This window comes from Canis lupus, chromosome 18, assembly GCF_003254725.2.
Source record: "Canis lupus dingo isolate Sandy chromosome 18, ASM325472v2, whole genome shotgun sequence".
In the NCBI taxonomy this organism is placed as follows: Eukaryota; Metazoa; Chordata; class Mammalia; order Carnivora; family Canidae; genus Canis; species Canis lupus.
Genome location: NC_064260.1, coordinates 32,702,581 through 32,725,062, shown reverse-complemented (window position 1 = coordinate 32,725,062; position 22,482 = coordinate 32,702,581). Strand labels below are relative to the sequence as shown.

Sequence of the window (22,482 nt, the reverse complement as noted above, 5' to 3'; positions counted from 1 at the left end):
AGGAAGGCTGCCAGCCTTCTGGCCTGGCGGGCCTGGGTGGCAGCAGGGGCCCTAACAGCTAGCAAGACTCCCGGATAGAAACTCGTGGGCTTTGAAGACATCAAAGAAATGAAGAATAGAACGGTTTCTTCGTGTCCCGTTAAGGCAGTGGATGCTGGATTTATTGGGAACAGCTTGCTCCGGCCCTTTACAAAAGCTCTTCAGGAGAAAGAGCACTGGATTAGGAGTCAGGAATCTAGCAGTTATGGTCCCCCCACCCCACCCCAGGCCCTGCTCTTCTCACAACTGGCTGGGGGACCATGCTCAGTCATTCTGGATCTTGTTTTCTCTTTGTCTCAAGAGACTTTGGTGAGACAAATTCTGTTGCCCCACCTGGCTTTAAACACAGAATAATCCTTGGGAAAGAAAAAAAAAAAAAAAAGAAAGAAAGAAAGAAAAAATTGGCCTTTTCTCTCCCTGCTTCTAATCAGAATCAGTTCAGTTAGGGTTGTGAGTTGTGTAATCTTTTTTTAGCCATGAGCTCAGCAAATCAGGAGACAGAAACAGAACCCTGGCTACTCTGTGACAAACACTATGAAAATGAAAAATGTGGGGAACCCACCAGTGCTTCTGGGCGCCCGCCGGAGCTGCATGCAGTTAGCCTGGAGTGCCGTGCCCCAGCCCGATTGGCCTGGCACTTTAGCTTTGGTGTGTTGAGATCTCCGGGCTGGGCCGGAGGCGTCTCAGCATGTCACAGGGATGGCCTGTGCTCTGGTGTCCCAGCCCTGGGCCACTCGGGAGTGTTGAGATCCTCTCTTCTTTGCCCGCCCAATGGGCCAGGGAACGGCAAGGAAGGGTAAGGAAACCTGAGGCTGTAGCTGGGGCTGGATTCTCAGCCTCCAGGTGGAATCAGGAAGAGGTAGGCCGCCCACTGTGGGGAAAGGCAGCGAACCTGGGACCTCTGAATCTTCTTCTCCCCAGGGAGATGGTGGGCTTTCAGTTTGGGAGGGCTTCCGCTGAGGCCTCGCCAGGTTCTTGAGCAAAGGCCCTGCCCTCTTGAGCCTTAGGGCCCAGGATCAAGGGACCTCGGATCTTAAAATAATATTCAGTGAGCTCAAATTCCTCTTTCCAGAGCTCTCTTTTAGAGCTCACCCCACTGCACTTTAGAAACCTCAAGGAGGACAAGCGGCTGCCTGTAGTTCTAGCACCTTCCCCACACACAGGGCACCGTTCACACCTCCACCTCGGTGTGATCAGCTGGACCGCCCAGTCTGAAAGCCAGCCCCTGCCTACGAGCCCTGGTCCATCCTGTCTTTGTGCATCACTTACCTCCTGCCTAGAATGGGAATAATGAAGGTGCCGACCCCATAGGATTGTGGCAAGAATTAAATGAATTCTGAGGTGTAAACGTTGAAACGCTCACATGGCCCAGCGTTGGCACCGGGTGAGTGACGGTACTTGTCTTCGTGGCCGAGGGAACTGAACCAGGCCCCGGGTCCCAGGAGCTGTCCCTATTCCCAACTTCAAGAAAACGCAACTTCCCCCAGACACATGGCCAACTCGGAGACCGAATCAGTAGGAAGAAAAGGAAAAAGTCCTGTTCTGCTTTATCCCTCTTGGGGAGATGACAAATAGGGACCAGGCGCATCTGGTGGTTCGTGATGGAGAATGAATTGATTCATTTGGGACCATCTGGAGGAGTCTGGTGTGGAGAACCGAGAGTCCCTGAGTCATCTTCTGGTGGCCTTCACCTGGGACGCAGCATGGCTTGTCGTCCTCTCTCAGTTGACCTCGGAAACAGTCCCCTGACAGGAGGCCCATGGCAGAGATGACAGTCAGAATTCAGACAGACAAAGCCACCTTCTAACCGGACACATTTGCTTCCAGGGAAGACAGCAAAGGTTCTCAGAAGCAGGTGCTTTGGTTAAAGACCTTTTATACATCCGACAGGGAATGCTCAGCGAGGCCCAGCTAGCGATTCCTTAGATGTCATGTGGGGAGCGGACCTGGGAGGCATTCTGTTTGTGGGGGCGGGGGGCGGGGGGCAGGATGGAGTAGGCACTCATTCATTCATTCGTTTTGTCACTCATTTGTTCAACACGTACCTAGGCTGGGCAGTACTGTGCTGAGCGGTGGGGACACCATGGGAAGGGAGACTTATGGTCCTTGGGAGACTTATGGTCCTTGCTGTCACAGCCCACGAGGTAGTTCCAAGATTCCTGAATCTTGGAATCTCTCATGACCGGAGAGACCCTGCAGGTAATGATTCCTTGTAATCCTTTAGCCGTTGGCATCACAGACTTCTTTGAGAAATGAATGAAACCTAGGGATGCTGTCCCACACAAACGCCTTCCACGCACAGCATACATACGTGCATAGGCTTGCACACAAGGTCCAGGCTTATAGGACCCCCTCCACCTCCCCGAAGACCTGCTGAGGTGCAAAACCTCTTGTCACCCCGCTGCATCGCTGGTCGGCTGGTGTGACCCCCCCCCACCAGCGCACACGCACGCGCGCGCGCACACACACACACACACACCCCTCCGGAGAGTCTGCAGACACGTGGATAATGGTGAGTTACCGGGAAACTAGACGGTGCTCTCTTCTCAGCAGGTGCTGTGATTTGCTACCACTTGGGGAGTGGCTGGGGCAAACCATCCGTCTCCGGCCTTGCAGTCTCACTTGGTAGAGTTTTGCAATGTGCTGGGCCGATTTTACTAGAGAAACCTATTTTCCTTGATCTGTGGCTTAGGGGAAAATCTAGGTAAGATTAACGGTGTTATATGGGTCATCGAGGATTTATCCAAGTAAGAGTGAATTTACCCCAGAACCCTGCCGTGCTCATGGGCGGCCCAGCCCAGAGGTTAGATCCCTGTCTCTCCCACCTGGAGGACTAGAGGGGGTGGCAGGGGTGTAGGGGGGCAGTCGTGCACCCCAGCTGTGCCTCTTTACCCTTGTCTCTAAAATGGGTTTGGTAGTCGTGCCTCCTTCATAGCATTTTTGTAGGAATTAAATTAGCTGAAGCATATAGGCTGCCTAACAGGTGTGCCACGCCGCTGGCTCTAATGCGGTGCCAGACCCTGAGAGGCTGGTAGGCATCCCCCCTGAGAAGCCTGGGTGTCCGAGAGGGGGAGCCCATGTAAAAGCTGGTGCAGGTGGCCTAGCGAGCGGCCACCTCCCAGCTGTGGGAGGGTCCTCAGTACCCTGAGCTGTGAGTAGGTGCCAGGGAGTCGGTTAGACGAGAAAGGCACTCTGGGAGAGCCCCTGTCTTCTTGACAGGTCCCTAGCAGGCCTCTTCCCCTGTGGGTGACCAGACCCCTGGGTGCCAGACCCCATAACCCCCCTGTCCCTCCCATAGTAACGAGCACTCCGGTGGCCTGGGTGGCATTCCCCTCCTCCCCCCCCCCCGCCGAGAGACTCCTCCCTGAATCTGAAAGTGGCCTTGAACGGTTAATGCTGCCTGTTGGGTCCCTCAGAGGGAGGGACTTGGGACGGTTTCCTTATCCCAGGACCCAGGAGACTTATTGGAGCCCAGAGGGCTCAACGGAAAAAATTCTTGACTTACTTTCGGTTGGAAACGCCTGTTCGCGAGATGCAATTGGCCATTCAGTCTTAGTGACTTCAGTCACCATAGATCGCGAATCACGGAGGCCTCTGGCTCTCAGGAGGGAGGCCCGCACGCGTGGGAAGTCCTGCTCTTCTGCAGCGGTTCGTGGTGTGGCCAGTGCCGGCGATGCCGGTGCCCCGTGCAATCATCTGTGGTCTGTGGCTACTCCCGTCTCGGCCGTGCTCTGACTTTACCTGGGCCCTGGGATGTTCTCAGCTCTGCACCGGGGAGGGTGGGAGGTCACAGAGTGTTACTTAAATCAGGGTTGGCAGGAGCAGCCCACAGGTAGACGCGTGGTGTCTGGCTGCTGGATTTGAGTCCTGGCTTCCAGATTGGAGTTCCTCTGTGAATCCTGGGCATGTTCCTTCCCTTCTCTGTACCTCAGTTCCTGTACCTGGAAAGTGGGCATAGTGATATTACCTACCTCATCAGGTTTTTAAAAAAATTTTATTTATTTAATCACGAGAGACCGAGAGAGAGGCAGAGACACAGGCAGAGGGAGAAGCAGGCTCCATGCGGGGAGCCCGATGCAGGACTCGATCCCAGGACCCCCAGGTCACGCCCTGGGCCGAAGGTGGTGCTCAACTGCTGAGCCACCCAGGTGCCCCTCATCGGGTGTCTTAAGGATAAAGGGAGTTAGTACTTGTAACGTGCTTAGAGGGGCGTCTGGCATATGGATAAGGGCGCAGTCTGTATTTGCTACTATTATTGCTGTTGGTATTATTAGTATCCTTGGACTCATAGTTTGGGTTTCCATCCACGTGGAGGAAGCCTGTTGGCAAATCTTCGTTAAGGATTAAAGGCTACACAGCCCTGAAGGCTTGATCCCTTTTAAGGCAAGAGGGGACCCAGAGGGGAGGTGCTAGATAAGGCTCATGGGGATGGCTGACCTGAACTGAAGTTTCGGGCACCGTCTCTGCACGTCCCGGGTGGCTAAATCCCATCCAGGGTAGGAGCTGGCCCTAGACGAGGCTACAGGGAAGCTGTAGCTTTCAGTCCGCATAGACCTGCTCCTGCCCTGCAGCCCCGGGCCACTGCCGGCATGTGCCATGCCCTGGCTAGGCCCCCGCGGAGCAAGGCCGCAGGTGGAGCCTGCCTGGCTCTGGCTGCCCTGTCCTGGCCGACGGCAGGCACACACGACCCCGCGCTGAGTTTCTGCGCTCACGCATGCCAACTCCCTCCCATGGTGCATGCGGGTCTTGTGTACCGAGGGGACCCCAGGCATCTTATGCAAGAGTCTCGGTTCCTTTTGCATTTGCATGTTCTATGTGCCAGGTGTTAAACGGGAATTAATTTTAATGCGACAGAAACTGCCATTCAGCTCCAAACCACCGTGCTAGGCCTCAGACTTTGTTTATAACCCTGGGGTGACAGCAACCACCTGGCCACGCGATGACAGGCCGATGGCCTCCCCCAGTGGGAGGCCTCCCTGCCGTGGCTCCCCCGCCCCCGGCAGCCTCCCCTCCAAGAAGCTGACGGCGAGGCCGTGTTTTCCTTCTGTTTGCTGGCGGAGGGAGGCCACCCTGGCAGGGCTGTCGACCCAGCCTGACAGCTTTCCCTGTGTGAAGATTGCCTGACAGAGGCCCAGGCTGAAAATCAGGGAGAACAAACACCATTTCAAAAGGGCCTTGTGCATTTGCCCGCTCACCATCCTCCTGCCACCACCGGCGTGCGAGGGGTGAGCGGCCGAAGGAGGACACCCGTAGACCCCAAAAGGATCCATCATGCAAAAATGCATGCTCTCCATTCCACTTAGGTCTGATGCTTTTAAAAAGCACCTACGTGCTAATGATACCAAAAAACAAAAAACAGAAAAAGAAAGAGAGAGAGAGAGAGAGAGAGAAGCAACTGAGGTGGGCTTCTGTCTTCTCGAAGCTCCATTGCTGGTTTCTTCTTTTAGGATTTTGAGGGTCAAAAAAGATCCAACAGAAGTTTCACGGTTCTCTCATCTCAGTTTGCTAATCATCAGACACTGTTTCCTGGTGGTTAGAACCTGTTTCCTGCTTCGAGGGGAGAAAGCAGTCACTGCCCGTCCGGCTCAGCAACCGGGAGCCCGTGTCTTTGTCCTCAGGTGGCAGTTGTTTACTTGTGCCTCTCGCCCTTACAGCCAACACCCACTCTAATGATGTGAAAGGATCCTGGGTGCACAGCCAAGTGGTTTGGAGGGTGGGTGTCCAGCTCCGCCACCGATTAGGGGTGATGGGGGGAGGCTGTTTAATTCTTCTGAGCTTCAGTTTTCTTTATGGATAAAGAATCTGTACACACATGCATGCAACTCACTTCTCGGCGTTTGCAGGAGATGACGCAACGGAGAATCCCAAAGGTGCTGGGGACCCAGGGACACTGCAGCAACAGGCCTCCCTCCCTGGCTCTCAGCTCAGAACTCAAAAACAAGGCAGCTGAAATTCAGGAAGTCAACTCTAGGCTCTAGATAGAAGGGCTCACTTCCTGGGGGGACCCATGTCTCCGAGCCTCTGTTGTGTCCCTGATAAACAAGCAGGATCTTCGGATACCTGTGGACCCACCCAATGAGAGATGGAGTCTGAGTTAAAACCCACTCCATCTGAGTCCAGACTCGGCTTCTAACTAACAACACGGTGCCTGGCCGGGCACAGGGGCCACCATGTAGGCCCAGAGGAAATGCCGGTGCGCTCCTTCCTTGGCCAAGGACTGTGCTTGCGGCTCAAGGCGGTGCTCTGAAGGAATCACGCTCCACCAGGATAATTCCAAGGACTTTACCTTTCCATGTTGGAGTTCACTGAAGGGTGAACTGGGGATGATACTGTCCCAGAGAAATAACGAGTTTTCTATTTGAGGTATAGAGGCCTTCTGAGGTGGTTGCACAGCATCAAGAAGAATCAGATAATTCTTCAGCACCTTATTGGAGATTTTAGATTAATGTCTGCAGAATTCACAGAAGCCCTTAGACGAACTCACTCTTTAACCAGTTGATAGCCATTAGGCTTCATTGTGAATGCCATTAACCCTTGGGAGCCAACAGCCGATCTTGGCTCTCTCTGTCAAGATGTCCAAAAGTGTGTGTTTTTCTTGGAAATTTTAAGGAGCCATTTATTCATTCAGTAAATATTCGTTGAAATCGACTCTCTGTCACGCTGCTGTGAGAATTAGAGAAACACTACAAACAAATGAAAGGTCCTTGCGTTTTTTTTTTTTTTTTTTTTGGAGCTTCTATCACAGGAAGGGTGATATCGTTATTACTAATATTTAAATGCAAATAAATAAATGAGTTGCTGTGGAGACACAAAAGCAGGGTCAGTGAGGGAGACACCGTGGGTTGGCCTCTGTGAGTGGGTGATGTGGAGTCAAAACACAAAACACGATGTTTGAGGACAGAACATTCCAGACAGAGGGCGCAGCACATTTGTGTGCTAAGGTGGCAAAGAGCTCGGAATGTCCAGAGGAGCCAAAGGCAAGTTTTGTGCCTGGAACTGAGTGAGCTACTAAGTGTTAGAGAGGGAGACAGGAGCCGGCTCACGTAGGTATGTCAGCCATGAAAAGGACGTGTATTCTGGGGGCAACCAGAAGCCATTAGAGGTTATATGTAAGTAATGGAGCATTGGCACTAGTGGTCACCTTGCTTTTCCTTCATTATTTCCCTGGATTTTCAGTTTTCTCCAAGTTGCATTACTTTAACAATCAGAAATAAGTCATATGCTTTTTAAAAATGTGTTTGTAGGGGCGCCTGCGTGGCTCAGTAGATGAAGCGTCTGCCTTTGGCTCAGGTCATGATCCCGGGTTCCTGGGATCGAATCCTGCATTGGGTTCCCTGCTCCTCCGGGAGCCTGCTTCACCCTCTCCCTTTGCCTGCCGCTCCCCTTGCTTGTGCTCTCTCTGTCAAATACATAAATAAGATCTTTAGCAAAATGAAAAAATCAAAACTTCTTTGTAGAGCAATCGACGGAGGCAGTGTCAAGCGTGATGCTCCTTTCCTGCGTCTTAGCTCGGGGTTGAGCTTAAAGTGTGTGCTTTGGAAGGCTCTGGCCAGGGGAGGTGTTTGTTTGTTGTCAACGAATCTACCCTCCCACAAACCTCTTAACCCTTCTCAAATAAGTTACGCCAAAGCATCTAACATCTCTGCTTCACCCCACAGATTTGAACATAACCTGCCGCTACGCAGGTGTGTTCCATGTGGAGAAAAACGGTCGCTACAGCATCTCCAGGACGGAGGCTGCCGACCTCTGCAAGGCTTTCAACAGCACCCTGCCCACCATGGCCCAGATGGAGCGAGCCCTGAGCGTGGGCTTTGAGACCTGCAGGTGGGAGGAAAGCCGGGGGCGGGGCGGGGGCGGGGCGGGGGCGGGGCCGGGAGCCCGCAGGCTCCTCCCTGACAGCTGATGGATGGTTGGTTGCCTGAAGGGTCGTCCCCACCTGTTAATTTGGCCGAGTCAACCTGGAACCTGTATGACGACTGGCATTTAAAGCGGGCTAAAGGGAGGTGGGCGGGGGTTGGGGGTGACTGGGTGACGGGCACTGAGGGGGGCACTTGATGGGATGAGCACTGGGTGTTACGCTATATGTTGGCAAATTGAACTCCAATTAAAAAAAATAAAAATAATAAAAAATAAAGCGGGCTAGAGACAGCTTTGGGAGTCCTAGTGGGGTTGCCCAGAGGAGGCCATGAGGGTCCAGGTGGGCGTCCTCTGGCCCAAGGTGCTTCCCCAGCGCCCTCCCGGCTTTGAAGAAGCGCGCGGTATCATTGTCAGAACCACAAGAAAACGTAAACCGAATGACAGTGTTTAAAATAAATATGTGCCGGGCGCAGTCCTGGCTCTGCAGACTTGGCTCAAAGCAGAGTTTTCCAACAACTCCCTCCCTCCGTCTCTCTGTCTCTGTCTCTGTCTCTGGGCCTCTCATTTGCTTGTTTCTCCTCTGCGTTGCTCTGATCTGAGACTGGAAATAAAAGGACGTGCAAATGATCAAGATGTATTGTTACAAGTGAGTGGGAAGTGGTCGGAGGGACCCAGGAGACCTCCTGCGAGCCTCTGTCCAGGACGCCACAAGGCTCAGGCCCCGGGTGTTGGAATTTCTGGTGACCCCGTGGGGAGTGGGGAGTGGGGCGCGTTAGGCGCTGGCAGAGGTGACAACCACGCCGAAGTGGTCTGGTTTGGTTTGTTTTCCCTAGAAGAGCTCCGGGTAATCTGAGCAGCCGCTCCGAAGTTTCTAGCCAGCCGGCAGCTTCCCCTTGCGCTTGCGATGTCTTGTCGTTAGGTAATGTGCTTCCCCTCCTCTAAGCGCACGCACGCATGCAAACACAGGCTGCTTTTTAAAAGTCAAGCTGCCCAAGTCTTCACCCAAACCGTGAAATGTAAGCTTGCAGAGCAATGCACGCCCCGTGGGCGTGGGAAGCACGGCAGCTGACACTCCCCGGCTGGAAAGGCAAAGAAAGATCTTCACCCCAAGACTGTGCCGATGGGGGAGCCACTAGCCACACACAGCAACTTCCACTTAATTACAATGCAAGGAAATCAAACTTTGGTTTTTCCGCGACTCTGCTGGCGCTCAGGTGCTCGGCTAGCTCCAGGTGCCCACGGGGCTGCTGCGTTGGAGGACATAGGCTGCAGGTGGGCCACCCCGCGATTGCAGGAAGCTCGACCGAGCGGTACTGTCCCCGAGACGAGGGGCAGATGTGCACAGACGTGTGCGTGTGTCCAGAGCTAGGTCCACCGAAGGAGCAAAGAAGGGAGAAGCTCTGGCAGCTTCTGAAGCGCAGCAGGGGGCTCCCGTGGAGGAAGGCCAGTGAGCACGGCCGTGCATCCCGCTCCCCAGGTTAACCGTTTATTTTTTTTAATTTTATGTATTCATTCATGAGAGACACAGAGAGAGGGATGGGCAGAGACAGAGGCCCTGACAAGGCCCGTCGCCTAAGAACGGAGACTTCCCGAGCTGCCTTGGAATTGAGAAATGCGGGCTTAGGAAACACAGAAATGTTCTCATCTGCTGAAAGGGAGGGACGTTCTTCTGACTCCCACAGGCTAACCTTTGAGCACCCAGAGGCCGGGGTCCCTCACCCCCCACTGGGCCCTGTGCACCTGGGGTCGAGCATTTCCCTCCACCTTGCTGATGAAGCGCCAGAGCTTTGCAGAAGCGCCCCAGCTGGCCCAGGGCCACATTGCCTGCACGGAGGAGGAGTCGGGCCTCCAGTCCTGCCTCGTCTGAGCCCAGGGCCAGAAGTAAACGAGCCTCCCGAAGAACTGAGGGCCAAACAGGGGGTGGGGGGGAGACACAAGCACGGTGCATGGACTGGCTGAGCGGTTCTTTCCTCCCTGTGTCCAGCAAGCACACCTCTGGGGCCGTGTATAAGCACATCTACATTTTCATATCCCAGCTCACGTCCACTGGGCCCCATCAAAGCGGCAGTGAGCACCATGTGGCAACCACCCTGGCATAACGTACCAAGGGAATGTAGGTTGTAGAATGTCAGTGGGAAAACAGAGCTCCCAAGTGCGATAGGGGTGGGGTGGGGAGGAGGCTCACCAAGGAGTAGTGTCGAGGAAGAAAGAAAGAGAGAGAGAGAGAAGAGAAAAAAAGAAGGAAGGAAGGAAGGAAGGAAGGAAGGAAGGAAGGAAGGAAGGATGAAAGAAAGAAAGAAAGAAAGAAAGAAAGAAAGAAAGAAAGAAAAGAAGAAAGAAAGAAAGAAAGAAAGAAAGAAAGAAAGAAAGAAAGAGAAAGAAAGAAAGAAAGAAAGAAAGAAAGAAAGAAAGAAGAAAGAAAGAAAGAAAGAAAAAAGAAAGAAAGAAAAGAAAGAAAGGAAAAAAGAAAGAAGGAAAGAAAAGAAGGAAGGAAAGAAAGAAAGAAAAGAAAAAAAAGAAAAGAAAAGAAAAAGAAAGAAAAGAAAGAAAAGAGCAAAACAGTGCCAAAGAAACCTATCCTTCCCACCGTACAGGGTATTAAGTGTTGCAAAACACGTTGCCCTAATTTGGCTCAGGCGCTGTGAAGCAGGTCTCTGCCCCAGGACAGGGGGCAGAGGCTCACAGGCTCCAGTAACACCTCAGCAGTCCCTCTTCCGTCCGCCCCACCCTGATTAGTAGCATTTCCCAGATAGATGGAAACTTATTAACATTTAATTGCTCTCTCCCTCCCCACCAACCTGAGGAGCCTTTGGAGAAACCAGTCTGTCCTTTCAGATGAGGAATTAGTCATGGGAGCTACGGTTGCAACACAGACCTAAGGAGCTCTGCGGGCTTAGAAATGTCAAACTCACAGCCCTTTCCCTGAGCCTTGCGGGCGATGCACTGGGTACTGTTGCCTCTGGCAGCAAAGATTAAAAAGGATCTCCGCTGTGCATTTTACCCAGCATTGCATTTTCAGAAACTTGCTGGGTTTAGCCTCGTCCTCTCTGCCCTTACCCTCTGCCACCACCTCCTCCTTGGCCCGCATCTTTTATTTATTTATTTATTTATTTATTTATTTATTTATTTATTTATTTTGGAAGCATTTTCTATTGGGGAGAAGTTGTGCCGTGAGTGAGCACGTAGCTTCTGTGATGCAGGTAGAGGAGGCTGGGTGCTGTCTGTTGTATCTGCAGGAAACATCTTGGTGGGGGCAGACGGGGCTACACAGTTCTCTGACTGACCTGCTTCTGGAAGGTTCCTGAGCTAAATGAGGCAACGCTATCTACTTATTCTCTATTACTCCCATTTTAATGACAGTCAATTTACTTCCACTGGCAATGAAATTGTGCCTGGGATGCTCATGAAGAAAAAGGCCTGTGTTCCTTCTAGCATCTAAACAAGGCTTCGTGTGTGTAGGAATGGAGTCTGGAGTGAGGGAATCACAGGAAAAGGTGAGGCAACCTGGGAAGGAGGCAGGTTTGACAAGTGCGGGCTGACAAGTGTAGGCCATCTAGGCCTATCTTCTGGGAGCTGGTCATCTGATGTATGTTCTGGAAAAGAGGAAGGTGATGGAGAGCCAGAGTAGATCGCACCTCATAAAGTGGTCATTCTTCCCTCTTAAGTGACTCAGGCTTCTGCCCATGTATTCAAACTGACTTGACACTCTTGTCCGTATATTTTAGTTGAATCCAGTATTTTCTTTTGGAGCGGCTGGCTGGCTCAGTCGGATGAGCACGCGACCCTTGATCTCAGGGCTGTGAGTTCGAGCCCCACGTTGGGTGTAGAGATTACTTAAATAAAACTTTTTAAAAAACCAGGTTTTTTTCTTTCATAAATCTTTTTTTCTTTTCAAGCTCTTTATAGAGCTCTAAATAAAATCACCTTGTCTCAGCCTTGTTGATCCTCTTCCTTCTCTCTCTGTTGTTGTTTCTGGATTTCATGTAACCCAGTTGTCAAACCCTCTAAGATCCCCAGCGGTGAATTGAATGAAGCAGTGCATGGTTTGAGACGTCATTTGATGGCTCAAATGTTATGAAATCCCCATCGCAACCTTGCAGGTGGATAACTTCTCGCTTTTCTTTCACAGGTACGGGTTCATAGAAGGACATGTGGTGATCCCCCGTATCCAACCCAATGCTATTTGTGCTGCAAACCATACAGGGGTGTACATCCTCATATCCAACACCTCCCAGTACGACACGTATTGCTTCAATGCTTCAGGTTGGTTCCAAGTGAATTGTCTTTGTGTTTGGGGTTGCCTTGGGCGCACAAGCCTTTGGCGACATGGCTGACAGCAGTTGAGTCTTGGCTTAAGCGGGGATTCACATAGCTTCCGTTCATATAACAGATGCTCATTGGATACCTCCACAGCAGAGACAAGATTCCTATGTCCAGGATGCTTACTCGCTAGGCAGGGAGGCTGACAGGAAACAGATAAATAATATGAAGTCATAGAGTGACGAGTGCTATAAAAAAGAGAGGAAGAGGCTTCAGAGTGCTAGAGAAGCATTTCTCTGGGAAGGTGGTCGAGGAAGGTGTCTGTGAGGAGGTGCCCTTGAGAGAGCCCCAACTGACATCAGCATGCAAAGCCAGGTATGGGGCAGCCTTGGGGTCTCATTGTTCTGAGAACACTGAGGGGCCCAAGTAGATAAAGGCCAGCAATCAGAAGGTAGAATGCCAAGTGATGAAGTCAGAGAGGTAAGCAGGGACCAGCGCACACATAGTGCCTTATGGGCCATGGTCGAGAGTGTAGCTTTTATTCTCAGTGTGATGGGAAGTCATTGCGGGGGTCTGAGTAGGGAAGTGACATGAACCTAATGGTAGCATTGGGGTACACACCAAATGGCTTAGCTTAGAGGCATTTATTTTATGTTGGGGCTGGAGAGAAAGCTGGAAGGATACCCAGTAGGCCTTTGACCTTCTCAAGTTTCCTTTCCCAACATCTGAGAACCTGACACCTAGACAACAAGAAAGCCAACTTAGGATGTGTGTGCCAGGCTGCTGGCCAGGCTCCTCTCCCCGTCTATGGCATTTGCTCCCAAACAGTGGCTTAGGAGCTCATGCTTCTAAGTTTAACTCAGGGTCCAGCAAGATTCAAGAATTCTAGTCATTATGTATCTTCTGGGTCTTCTGAAAAGGGTCAGAAACACAGGTGTCAAATCTTTGAATGGCCACAATCAAATATGGATGGATCACTTACTTCTCAAACTGGGCCTTCTGTTGCTCAGGGAGGTCTGAGATTGTACGAAGGGAAGATAGACCCATGGGGTAAACCCAACACATCTTTCTGGCACATCAGTTTTACTTAAAGACGGGAAGGAGGCTGTTCAGTTAGCTGGAAAGTGATTAAAGACTATGCGTGAGACAAACGCGGATATTCTCCAGTGATGACCTCAGGCGTTATTTGCAGGAGACAAACACAGATATCATAAACGAATGTAAAACCTGCATGGATTTTTCAGTGCAAGTAGAAGCACCCAAGCAATCGCGAGATTCCATCGGTAGCTTTCGACTTTGCCGACCACCTGCTGCAGCGTGAGCAGTAAGAATCCAAGTGGGCATTCAGAAGAGGAATCTGGAGATTCGGAGAAAGAGAGTTTCAGGGCTGATTAGTTGAAATGGGTGTGAGGCCAAGACAAATATATGCAAGTCAAATATATGCAAGTCACTAAACCTTGGTGGGGGGGGACATGTAAGACAAGGAGAAGAGAACTATAGAGTATTTCTTCTTCCGTGGCATCTGAACAAGGAATGCAGAAGGAGTTTAACCAAAGAGAGGAGCATCCCAATGAGGCTAAACGGTACACGGCCCGTACCCAGTTCCCATATCCATACCCAGAATGTCTGTTCTAAGGACATGATGATGAGAAAAACCACATGCCGGCAAAGGAGAAGTAGACACAGAAAGACGTGGTCTAGGTAGCTTCTCTTAGTGCCAGAGGTCAGAGGAGGACTTTGGGAAGAAAGACTTTGTGTGTCGGATGAAAGGGCTGGTCATGTGGGACAGGGCTAGCATGCGACTGCATACTCGGGAGTCTCGGGGTGCTGCCTATTTCTTCTCCCACTGGACCTTGTCCAGTGTACATAGGCCATAAGTTACATTGCTGTGTATTCACATTGTTTCACCTATTTTACAGGTTAGTATCGCTTGCTAGAAAGAATCTTAACTCCAAAAGGTAGAAGCACACACAGGGATTGGCAGCCATGTGGACAAGTTACTATGGAGACTTCTCTCCCTGCCCCTCATTTTTGCCTGTAAGGTTAGGTCTGGCCTTAGAGAAGGAAGTGAACTCTCCTTGGTGGGGGAGGTGTTAATCCAGCTGAAAAGAGGGAGAAGTGCAGCTGGTGTATTCACACCAGAATGGCCATATGAAAGTAGTAAAGTTTAAGGAGAAGATTTCTCCTTTTCTTCTATCCCAATGTAATGTGGATTGGCTGCTTTTATAAGTTTTTCTTCAAGTTTTAAAAAGAGTATTTATGGATCAATTCTATGCAGTCAGCACCCTGCTGGGCAAGTAGGGTGAGAAAGAACCAGCAGCTATATTTCTTGTCTTGAGAGGTAATCTTGTTGAAATGATGAAACAAACAAAAAATAAAGAAAGAAAGAAGCTGGAGAAGACGTCTTTGAAATAAAAAAATAATAAATTTGAAATGTCTTGGTTTAGAGTCAGATGATAGAGGCGCGGAGTGAACCATGGATCTTGATATGTCGATTCATATGCTATGAATCTTCTGTTCCATGCAGTGAATCTCATTGGAAAGATCCTTGAGTCCGGCTTAGCGTGAGAATTGCAGACAGATGGTCAAGGCCCAGTGATGTGACCCCCTACAAACCCTCTTGGTCTATAGGGACCAAAGCCAGCTCAATCTTAGCAGAAGACTTCCATGTGCTTACAGTTTCAGCAGCATTTTTATAAAACATGTTTGCCCGTGGTTCACAGATGAAAATAAGGCAGCCCCTAGAAAGGTCCATGGTTTTGATTTTGATTGCCTCATGTCTCAGTGAGGCCCAGCCCGAGCCTGGTGACCTCTATGTTAATAGCCCAGCGAACTGGCTTGAATTAGTGCATCTTTTAAGTTTGCCTCTGATAAACTGCCTCATTCTCTTTTGAAGGAGGAATCGAGGAGAAGAGGCTACATTCATTTATCTATTCGTTTGCTCATTTACTCAACAAATATTTATTGGACACCTAGACTGTATCAGGCATTGAGGAAGAGGTCTTTCTATCGGGCACTGAGTAATTGGCTAGACTGAATAATTAACATTTCTCTTGGCTATTTTGGTACAGTCGAGGCACAGTTTGGAGTTGCAGCCCACCAGGAAGCCCACCCAGAGTCTTTCTAACAACCCCATAGGTTCAGGAAAAGCTCACCAGGCCCCATTCTCCCAGCTGTGCAGTGCTCATTAAACAGAATAAAAGACTGCCAGTGAGGCCCTGCTATCTGACATGGGAGCGTGAATGTATTAATTGCACATTTGGGTCACCATTCATCGCGGTGCGCTTGCCTGATTTGGTGTTCTTTATAAAAGTTAAGGTGAACTGGAGCATGAGGAGGCTCCATTTGAACAAATGTTCTAACGATTTCCAAAACTGCCGTAGTGTGTTTTTACACCATGCCCCATTATATCACAACCTACCCCTTAGAAACTCCTTCCCAGTGTACTACTATTGCCTGAATTTGGGGGAGGTTGTTCCAACCCTGCCATTAAAAAGTCATAACCCAAGGCCTCTTCCTGGGTCTGTGCAACATAACAGTATCAGAAGCTTCTCATTTCTGGTGGTGTTACCCAAACACACGGGATAGATACTCATCAAGATCTCCCAGGGTGGCTATTTGCCCTGATTTTCAAATAAGGAAATCATTGGGAGATTTTTTTTTTTTGAAAACTGCAAAACTCTAAAGGAATATTAGTTGTTATCGTCACCCGTGACCTTGTGGTTTCTTCAAAAGCAAGGAAAGGAACATGTTCATCTCTTTGCTCCTTTTTAAAAAAATCTGTCACATGAGTAATGCTCAAGATGAATAAATGAACTGATATATCTGAACCCTTTAAAACATATTTCTTATGGCGCTGCCAGTCAGGGTTTATCTAAACATTTCTTGACATGTTTATCACTGCAGATGATTTGGAGGGGTTAACATCTTAGGTATGATTCCCAGAAGAATGAACCTATGGGAATTATAATGGTACTTCCTCTTTCATCCATTCAACAAATATTTATCGAGTGCCTGCCTCTCTGAACCCGTCACACATAAATGTACTGGCTGAGATAGATAAGGTCACTACACATCACTACTCAATTTATGTAGTTCTTTGGAGCTGGGTGGGTAGCAGAGGTTGGGGGTTGGGAGATGTGTCACGAACAGCCATCAAGTAAAATGAACAAGAGAATTTGAGACAGCATTAAGCCAGAAGAACTGTAAGCAAATATGTGATGGTGATATATGTGGGGGATTGGTTAAGGGGCTCTTGAGATTGGACGGTGAGGGAAGGCCTTACTGAGGACATGACTTTCTCTGAGACTCTCTTCTGGGAGATCTTTTAATTAGCCTTTGCAAAAATGACTTTTTGTAAAATGTGCTTTTCTCTAGATGAATGTATAAAGCTTCCAGTTAGTTTCACTATGAGGCCAAAGAAATAGGCAGGTACCCTTTACCTGTAAGAAAAGATGCTTCTAGGAACTGGCAAGCACCCAGATCTTGTTTTGTTCAACTTCTGTTTCTGTCCACTGTCACGATTACCTAGCAATTTATGGCAGAACAGTTAAAAATACTTGTGGTAACAGCCTTCCTTGTGATAGCAGTCTGCCTACCTCCATCCATCCATCCATCCATCCATCCATCCATCCATCCCTTTCTTCCTTCCTCTTTGCCAAGAAGCAACTCTGAGAGAAACCAACCTAACAAATAAATTGCCATTTTGTGCACAGACGTATGTGTGCATGCACATGAGTGCACGTGTACACACACACATAATATAAAAGCTGTAATATGCAAATGGATCCATACTTCCTGCAACAGCACAGCCAGTTTAAAGCTCTCTGAGTTTTTAGAGCTCAATACAAGGTCTGGTTACCAAATAGAGCATTTGGAATGGCTGGTTAAGGCATTCTCCATCTTCTCTTGGGATTCAAGGGTGGTTTGCAGGGTGGAACCTTCAGGGCCTGTCTTCAGAAGGCTTTACAAAGTGTTCTTAGAGGGCTACTTAGTAATGTCTCCAGGTGATCTTTAGATTTCTGAAGAAGGGGGAAAGTAGGAGATACATGGAGGACACAAGGAAAAGAAGCCAGAGGTTTCCATGGTGAGATATGCCAACACAGTTGTCCCAAGAAATAGTCTGGGCATCTGGACCAATGGTGGGCAACCTCAGTAACTCTATGTTGAGAAGCTCTCTAGACAGAGTAGGCACTTACGGAGCTTAGCTAAATTAATGAACACATCAGTGCCTTAATAAAGACACTAAAGATTAGTTTGCTGTGGAGTATTTCTAGTAAGTAAATTCTTGGTGATTATTTGAGTCTTCATATTCACATGCTGTTCATGTTGATAAACATTTTATTATATTTGTCATGTGTTTCTATCATTTCTGTATAGTATTGGGATTACACATGATTTTCTTTTTAAAAGAGGAGTTCATGCACTCCTTTGTTGAAAAATGTCTTTACAGTATTCCCACATTCCTTTGATAATAACAGACTTAAAAAGTAATTCTAATGTATGCCTCATTAGAAAAGATCCATGTCTATCTTATTTCCCATTGTATCTCCAGCCTTCTCCAATGCCCGACAGAGAACATTTCTATGCATTTGTTAATAAATGGATCTGTTAGGGTAGGAAAGGGAACAAGTAAGCTTCCAAAAACATATGAAGGTAAATAAAAGTGAAAAATGTATTGCAAGGGCCAGAGAAGTTCCTAGGAGACTCAATCAAGTTTCAGAAAAAGAAAGATCATTTTGTGCACTTATATGTGGAATCTAAAAGACAAATGAACAAACAAACAGCAACAAACTCATAAATACAGAGAACAAACTAATGGTTGCCAGAGGAGAGCAGGATGGGGGGTTGGCTGAAATAGATAAAGAGGACTAAGAGGCACAAACTTCCAGTTATAAAATAAATAAGTCATGGAGATGAAAAGTACAGCGTAGGGAATAGAGTCAGTAATATCGTAATAATGTTGTAAGGTGACAGATGGTGACTACACATATTGTGGTGAGCACTGAGTAATATGTAGACTTTTCAAATCACCATGTTGTATGCCTAAAACTAATGTCACACTGTGTGTCAACCATATTTCAATAGTCAAAAAAAGAGAATTATGTGGGATAAATTTTAATAAAACCCCATCCTAACTACTAGAAATGGGTATCAGTTCTGCTCCTATTTTTTAGAGTTCTCATGCTTTTTCTTTTTGCTACTCCATAGCTCCACCTGAAGAGGATTGTACATCCGTCACACACCTGCCCAATGCCTTTGATGGACCAATTACCATAAGTATGTATGTCTTCTGACCTTGATTAAGTGACCACATTCTTGGGAAAGGGTTTAGGCGCATTTTCTGTGTTTTCTATTTGAAGAGAAGAACAACCATTTCCCCAAGGCAAGGGACATTGCCTGTGATTCACTGCCCCCTTCCCCTTTCCCTGTAGTGGCTTGAAGCTACCATTTGGTTGACCCCAACACATTGTTCCTCAAACCGCAGTCATTTGGAAACCACTTTCACTTTTTTTGGCACATCTGTGTACACAGTGCAATTATCTACTTGATATTTTTCACTTAATTAGCCCATTCTTTGCTACTTAAAATACATTTAAAAAAAAAAAAACCTGCAGGGGTACCTGGGTGGCTGAGTCAGTTGAGTGTCCGACTCTTGATTTCAGCTCAGGTCACAATCTCAGGGTCCTGAGATGAAGCCTTGCATCCAGCTCCATGCTCAAGGTTGAGTCTGCTTGAGATTCTCTCCCTCTTCCTCTCCCTCAGCCCCTCCTGCTCATGCTCTCTCTCTCTCAAATAAATCTTTAAAAAATAAAATAATGAATAAACAAATTCCTGCAAGTGAACAACTAAACCACTGGTCACAAGCAAACAGCATCCTTAAAAATACACTTAAATGTAGGACAAATTAAATAGTCTTCTTAATTCTAGCTGCTGAAGGTTCTGGGTGTGAGCCATGTTCTCTCTCCTTGAGGGGAATTATACGTATTAGGGAGAGACCCATTCCAGCCCCCTAAATTTTCTGTTTTACTTAATTGCATGCTGAAAGATAATTATAAGGGGCATATAATTCCTGGTAGGGATTTCAACATTATTTGTACCGCAAAGTCATCTTGGTTATCCCGAGAAGTAGGCATCTGACACTGTACGAAAACAGAAAAGCCCAACCAAAATTTTCAGAGGTCAACTTATTAACCCTGATCTTATGGCCTCTGAACCTCCCTTTTTTGGAAAAGTGTCAGTGTTGAGGAGGCCTGACTTCTGCCTCCTAGGAGCCAGACCCCTCAGTGTGCAAGGGAACAGTGGTGGTGGGTGGCAGAGGGAGGAGAATCGACCTGGCTACGTAAATCCAGCCCCCCACTGTTAGGTCAAAAATTGTCCCTGATCTGTGCCTCATGGAAGGGGAGATGTGCTGTCTCAGTCAGGCTTAGTTTGAAATCCTAGTTCCTTACCACCTGGGTGATCTCAAAGGATTGACTTACTCTCTCAGCCTCAGTTTTCTCATCTGGATAATAGAACAACAGGTGAGATTTGAAATGAAAAGGAAGAAAGGTCAATGTCTGATGCATACCAGGCCCATAGTCATTTTCAACAAATGTCCCATTTCCTTGGACCCCACCAAATGCCTTTCAAAGTCCAGACCTGTATGAGTTTGGTCCTATTTTCTTATCACATCTTCATCTGCAGAGATTATCAGGGTGTTTGAGATTTTGCAATATTTTTTTAAAGATTTATTTATTTATTTTAGAGAAGGAGTGAGAGAGTGAGGGGAGGGGCAAAGGGAGAGAATCTCAAGTAGCCGCCCCCCCAACTAAGCACAGAGCCCATAGGAGTCTCCATCTCATGACCTTGAGATCACTCCCTGTGCTGAAATAAGAGTTGGCTGCTTACCTGACTGAGCCACCCAGGTGCTCTTGCTATATTTTTTAATTTATGTTTTGCTAATGGTTCCACTTGGACAAGCCAGGTGGACAAAAGGCACATTTAGTCTAGTGCAATATAGCAGAAAATAATTTTAGCTAAATCCCCACTTGTGCAGTGAGTGGCCCAGACTTGAAGGCAGCAAATCCTTTCGGGGAGGAACAATGAACAAATTCACTCTTGCTTTTCCTTCTCCTGTGCATTCTAGGCATTTGCTTGTTTGAATCAAAGATTTTGATCTTTATATGCATCCGTGCCTCTTAATTTCAAGGTTGAATCTCACAGAGGATGGGCAGAGGCTGTGTCCAGCATTTAGGCCCGCTGATTTCTTAGCCAGAGCAGGGGTTCACTTAGACGGACACAATTCGCACCTTAGAAAGAAAGCCTCATTCTTCATGGATTTGCAGACATCTATTCCCTGTTGAGACTACTGACCTCTTCATCGCCTACTTCACATCCTTTCTAGAAGTAGATGGAATTAATAGCAACAGATTTTACACGACCTTGAAAAGGGAGGATAGGAACCACTGGGAGAGCTATCATTTATTGAGACCAACTAAATTTTGAATCCCATGCTAAGCACTTTATATACCATGTATCATACAGTGCTCGGAGCCAAAGGTTAGTGGCATCCCCATTTTACAAATGGGAAGCTCAGCATCGGTTTTGTTGAGGGGCACACGAAGCCAGGATTCAAACACGGGAACTTCCAAACACCCCGTCGTTCCCCATCCCCATTTCCAGGGTGCATGGGTAGGCTGGGGGGCTGTAGATTTTCTTAGTTAGGTGTTGTTTTGCTTAATAACAAAGAAGAAGAGCTTTGAAGTCACTGTCTCACCTGATAATGCACAGTCTTTCCTAACACCCAGAAAATGTCTGCTGTCAAGTTCTCAGAGTGTCTCCTCTTTCTCCCAGCCATCGTTAACCGTGATGGCACCCGCTACAGCCAGAAGGGTGAATACAGAACCAACCCTGAAGACATCAACCCCAGCAATCCCACTGACGATGATGTGAGCAGTGGATCCTCCAGTGAAAGGAGCACTTCGGCAGGCTACAACATCTTCCACACCCACCTTCCAACTGCATACCCGACCGAGGACCAAGACAGTTCCAGGGTGTCTAGCAACTCAGACCATACCCCCATTACCAGTAAGGAGAATGGGTCACTGTGCTTTCCAATGGCGATTTGTTTACAAATATGTCTCTGATCTTCCTGGGTGATATGCATTCCCTTGTGTGTTGATTGTCTCCTGTGTCTAGAAGTTGGGGACGGCATTTGGGGAGGTGGGCTATGGTGGTTGTCAGTGCCCTGTATGTCTTGCCTGCTACCGTCCCATGATTTTTCCCCCCATCTACTCCACTGTTTTGCTTACCTCGGAATAAGGAGTGCTGTACTGGAAGCTTCGTACAACAATTTTTCTTGTTCTCTTGTCCCAGGGATGTGGTGACGATTCAAGCATGATACAGAAGCTATTTTTACTTTTACATGTTTCCTTCTTGTTCTTATCCACCTTTGGATAAGATTGTCTTCATAAAGTTGGGTTTACAATGTATGCAAGCCATTCCATTGGCTTTGTTCAACTTTATACTTTTCTGTTTTAACTTGATTTATGTTATATTATCGATGGTACAATATTCCGTCATATTCAGCACCCACGATTTACTAAAAAAATTCTCTCTCTCTCTCTCTTTTTTTTTTTTTTTTGGTCTAAGGAAGCATATCTGATGGCGTTAACTGATCAAATTAAATCTACTTAAAAGTTGTCCATCCCAGTCTGTAGGGGAAGGCTATTAATACTTGCTTGGTTACGTGGATAATTCATTACTTTAGGACTGCGAGAGTGGAAATATGTAAACATTGCATTAGATTTATTTGGGGTTTTGCCCTTCGTGCTCCACTTTCACTGGAAAGTGTTTGCATCTCCCTCTTGCCTCCTTTGCTTCCCTCTCTGCTTTTTCCCTATGATTTGTTTTAAAACAGGTTTCCAGATTGGCTGTGTTCCTTCTGTGGAGGATTATTCAAACTGAAGTGGGCATCTGCCTCTTGAGCAGCTTTCCTAGTACGCTGTGGATTTTCTTTTGTTCTGACTATGGTTCTTGAGGGGTGGAACTCCGGGCTCCGGAGAGTGTGGTGGACATTCACGGGTTTGTGAATGCTCAAGATAGGGCTCTTTTCTGTGCCTTGTCACCCAGAAGCCAGGGACCTTCAGAGCGCTACGATTTAACACAAGGTGACTTGCTCACCAGTGTTTCAGATTTCTCTTAGCAGCTTGCTGTGGGGGCGGGACAAATGGGCTTGGAGTCTGGTCATTCTCTGCAGATCCTCTGAAGCATTGTCAGGAAGCAGACGTTTTCAAACTGCTCCTGCTTTCCCAGATTACTGGCTCTCTGAAGTTGTGTCACCTC

At 48.0% G+C, this 22,482-nt stretch overlaps 1 protein-coding gene across 17 annotated transcripts in view; it reads left to right on the top strand.

Annotated features, from left to right (window-relative positions):
- CD44 (CD44 molecule (Indian blood group)) overlaps positions 1–22,482 on the top strand; it is a 90,974-nt gene that overhangs the window by 28,882 nt on the left and 39,610 nt on the right. For all 17 annotated transcript variants that reach the window (XM_025452462.3, XM_025452467.3, XM_049096394.1 and 14 more), the window contains exons 2-5: positions 7,698–7,863; positions 12,026–12,159; positions 18,367–18,435; positions 20,992–21,225. In XM_025452462.3, the coding sequence (XP_025308247.1) occupies positions 7,698–7,863; positions 12,026–12,159; positions 18,367–18,435; positions 20,992–21,225 (603 nt within the window). The remainder of the gene's footprint in view (positions 1–7,697; positions 7,864–12,025; positions 12,160–18,366; positions 18,436–20,991; positions 21,226–22,482) is intronic.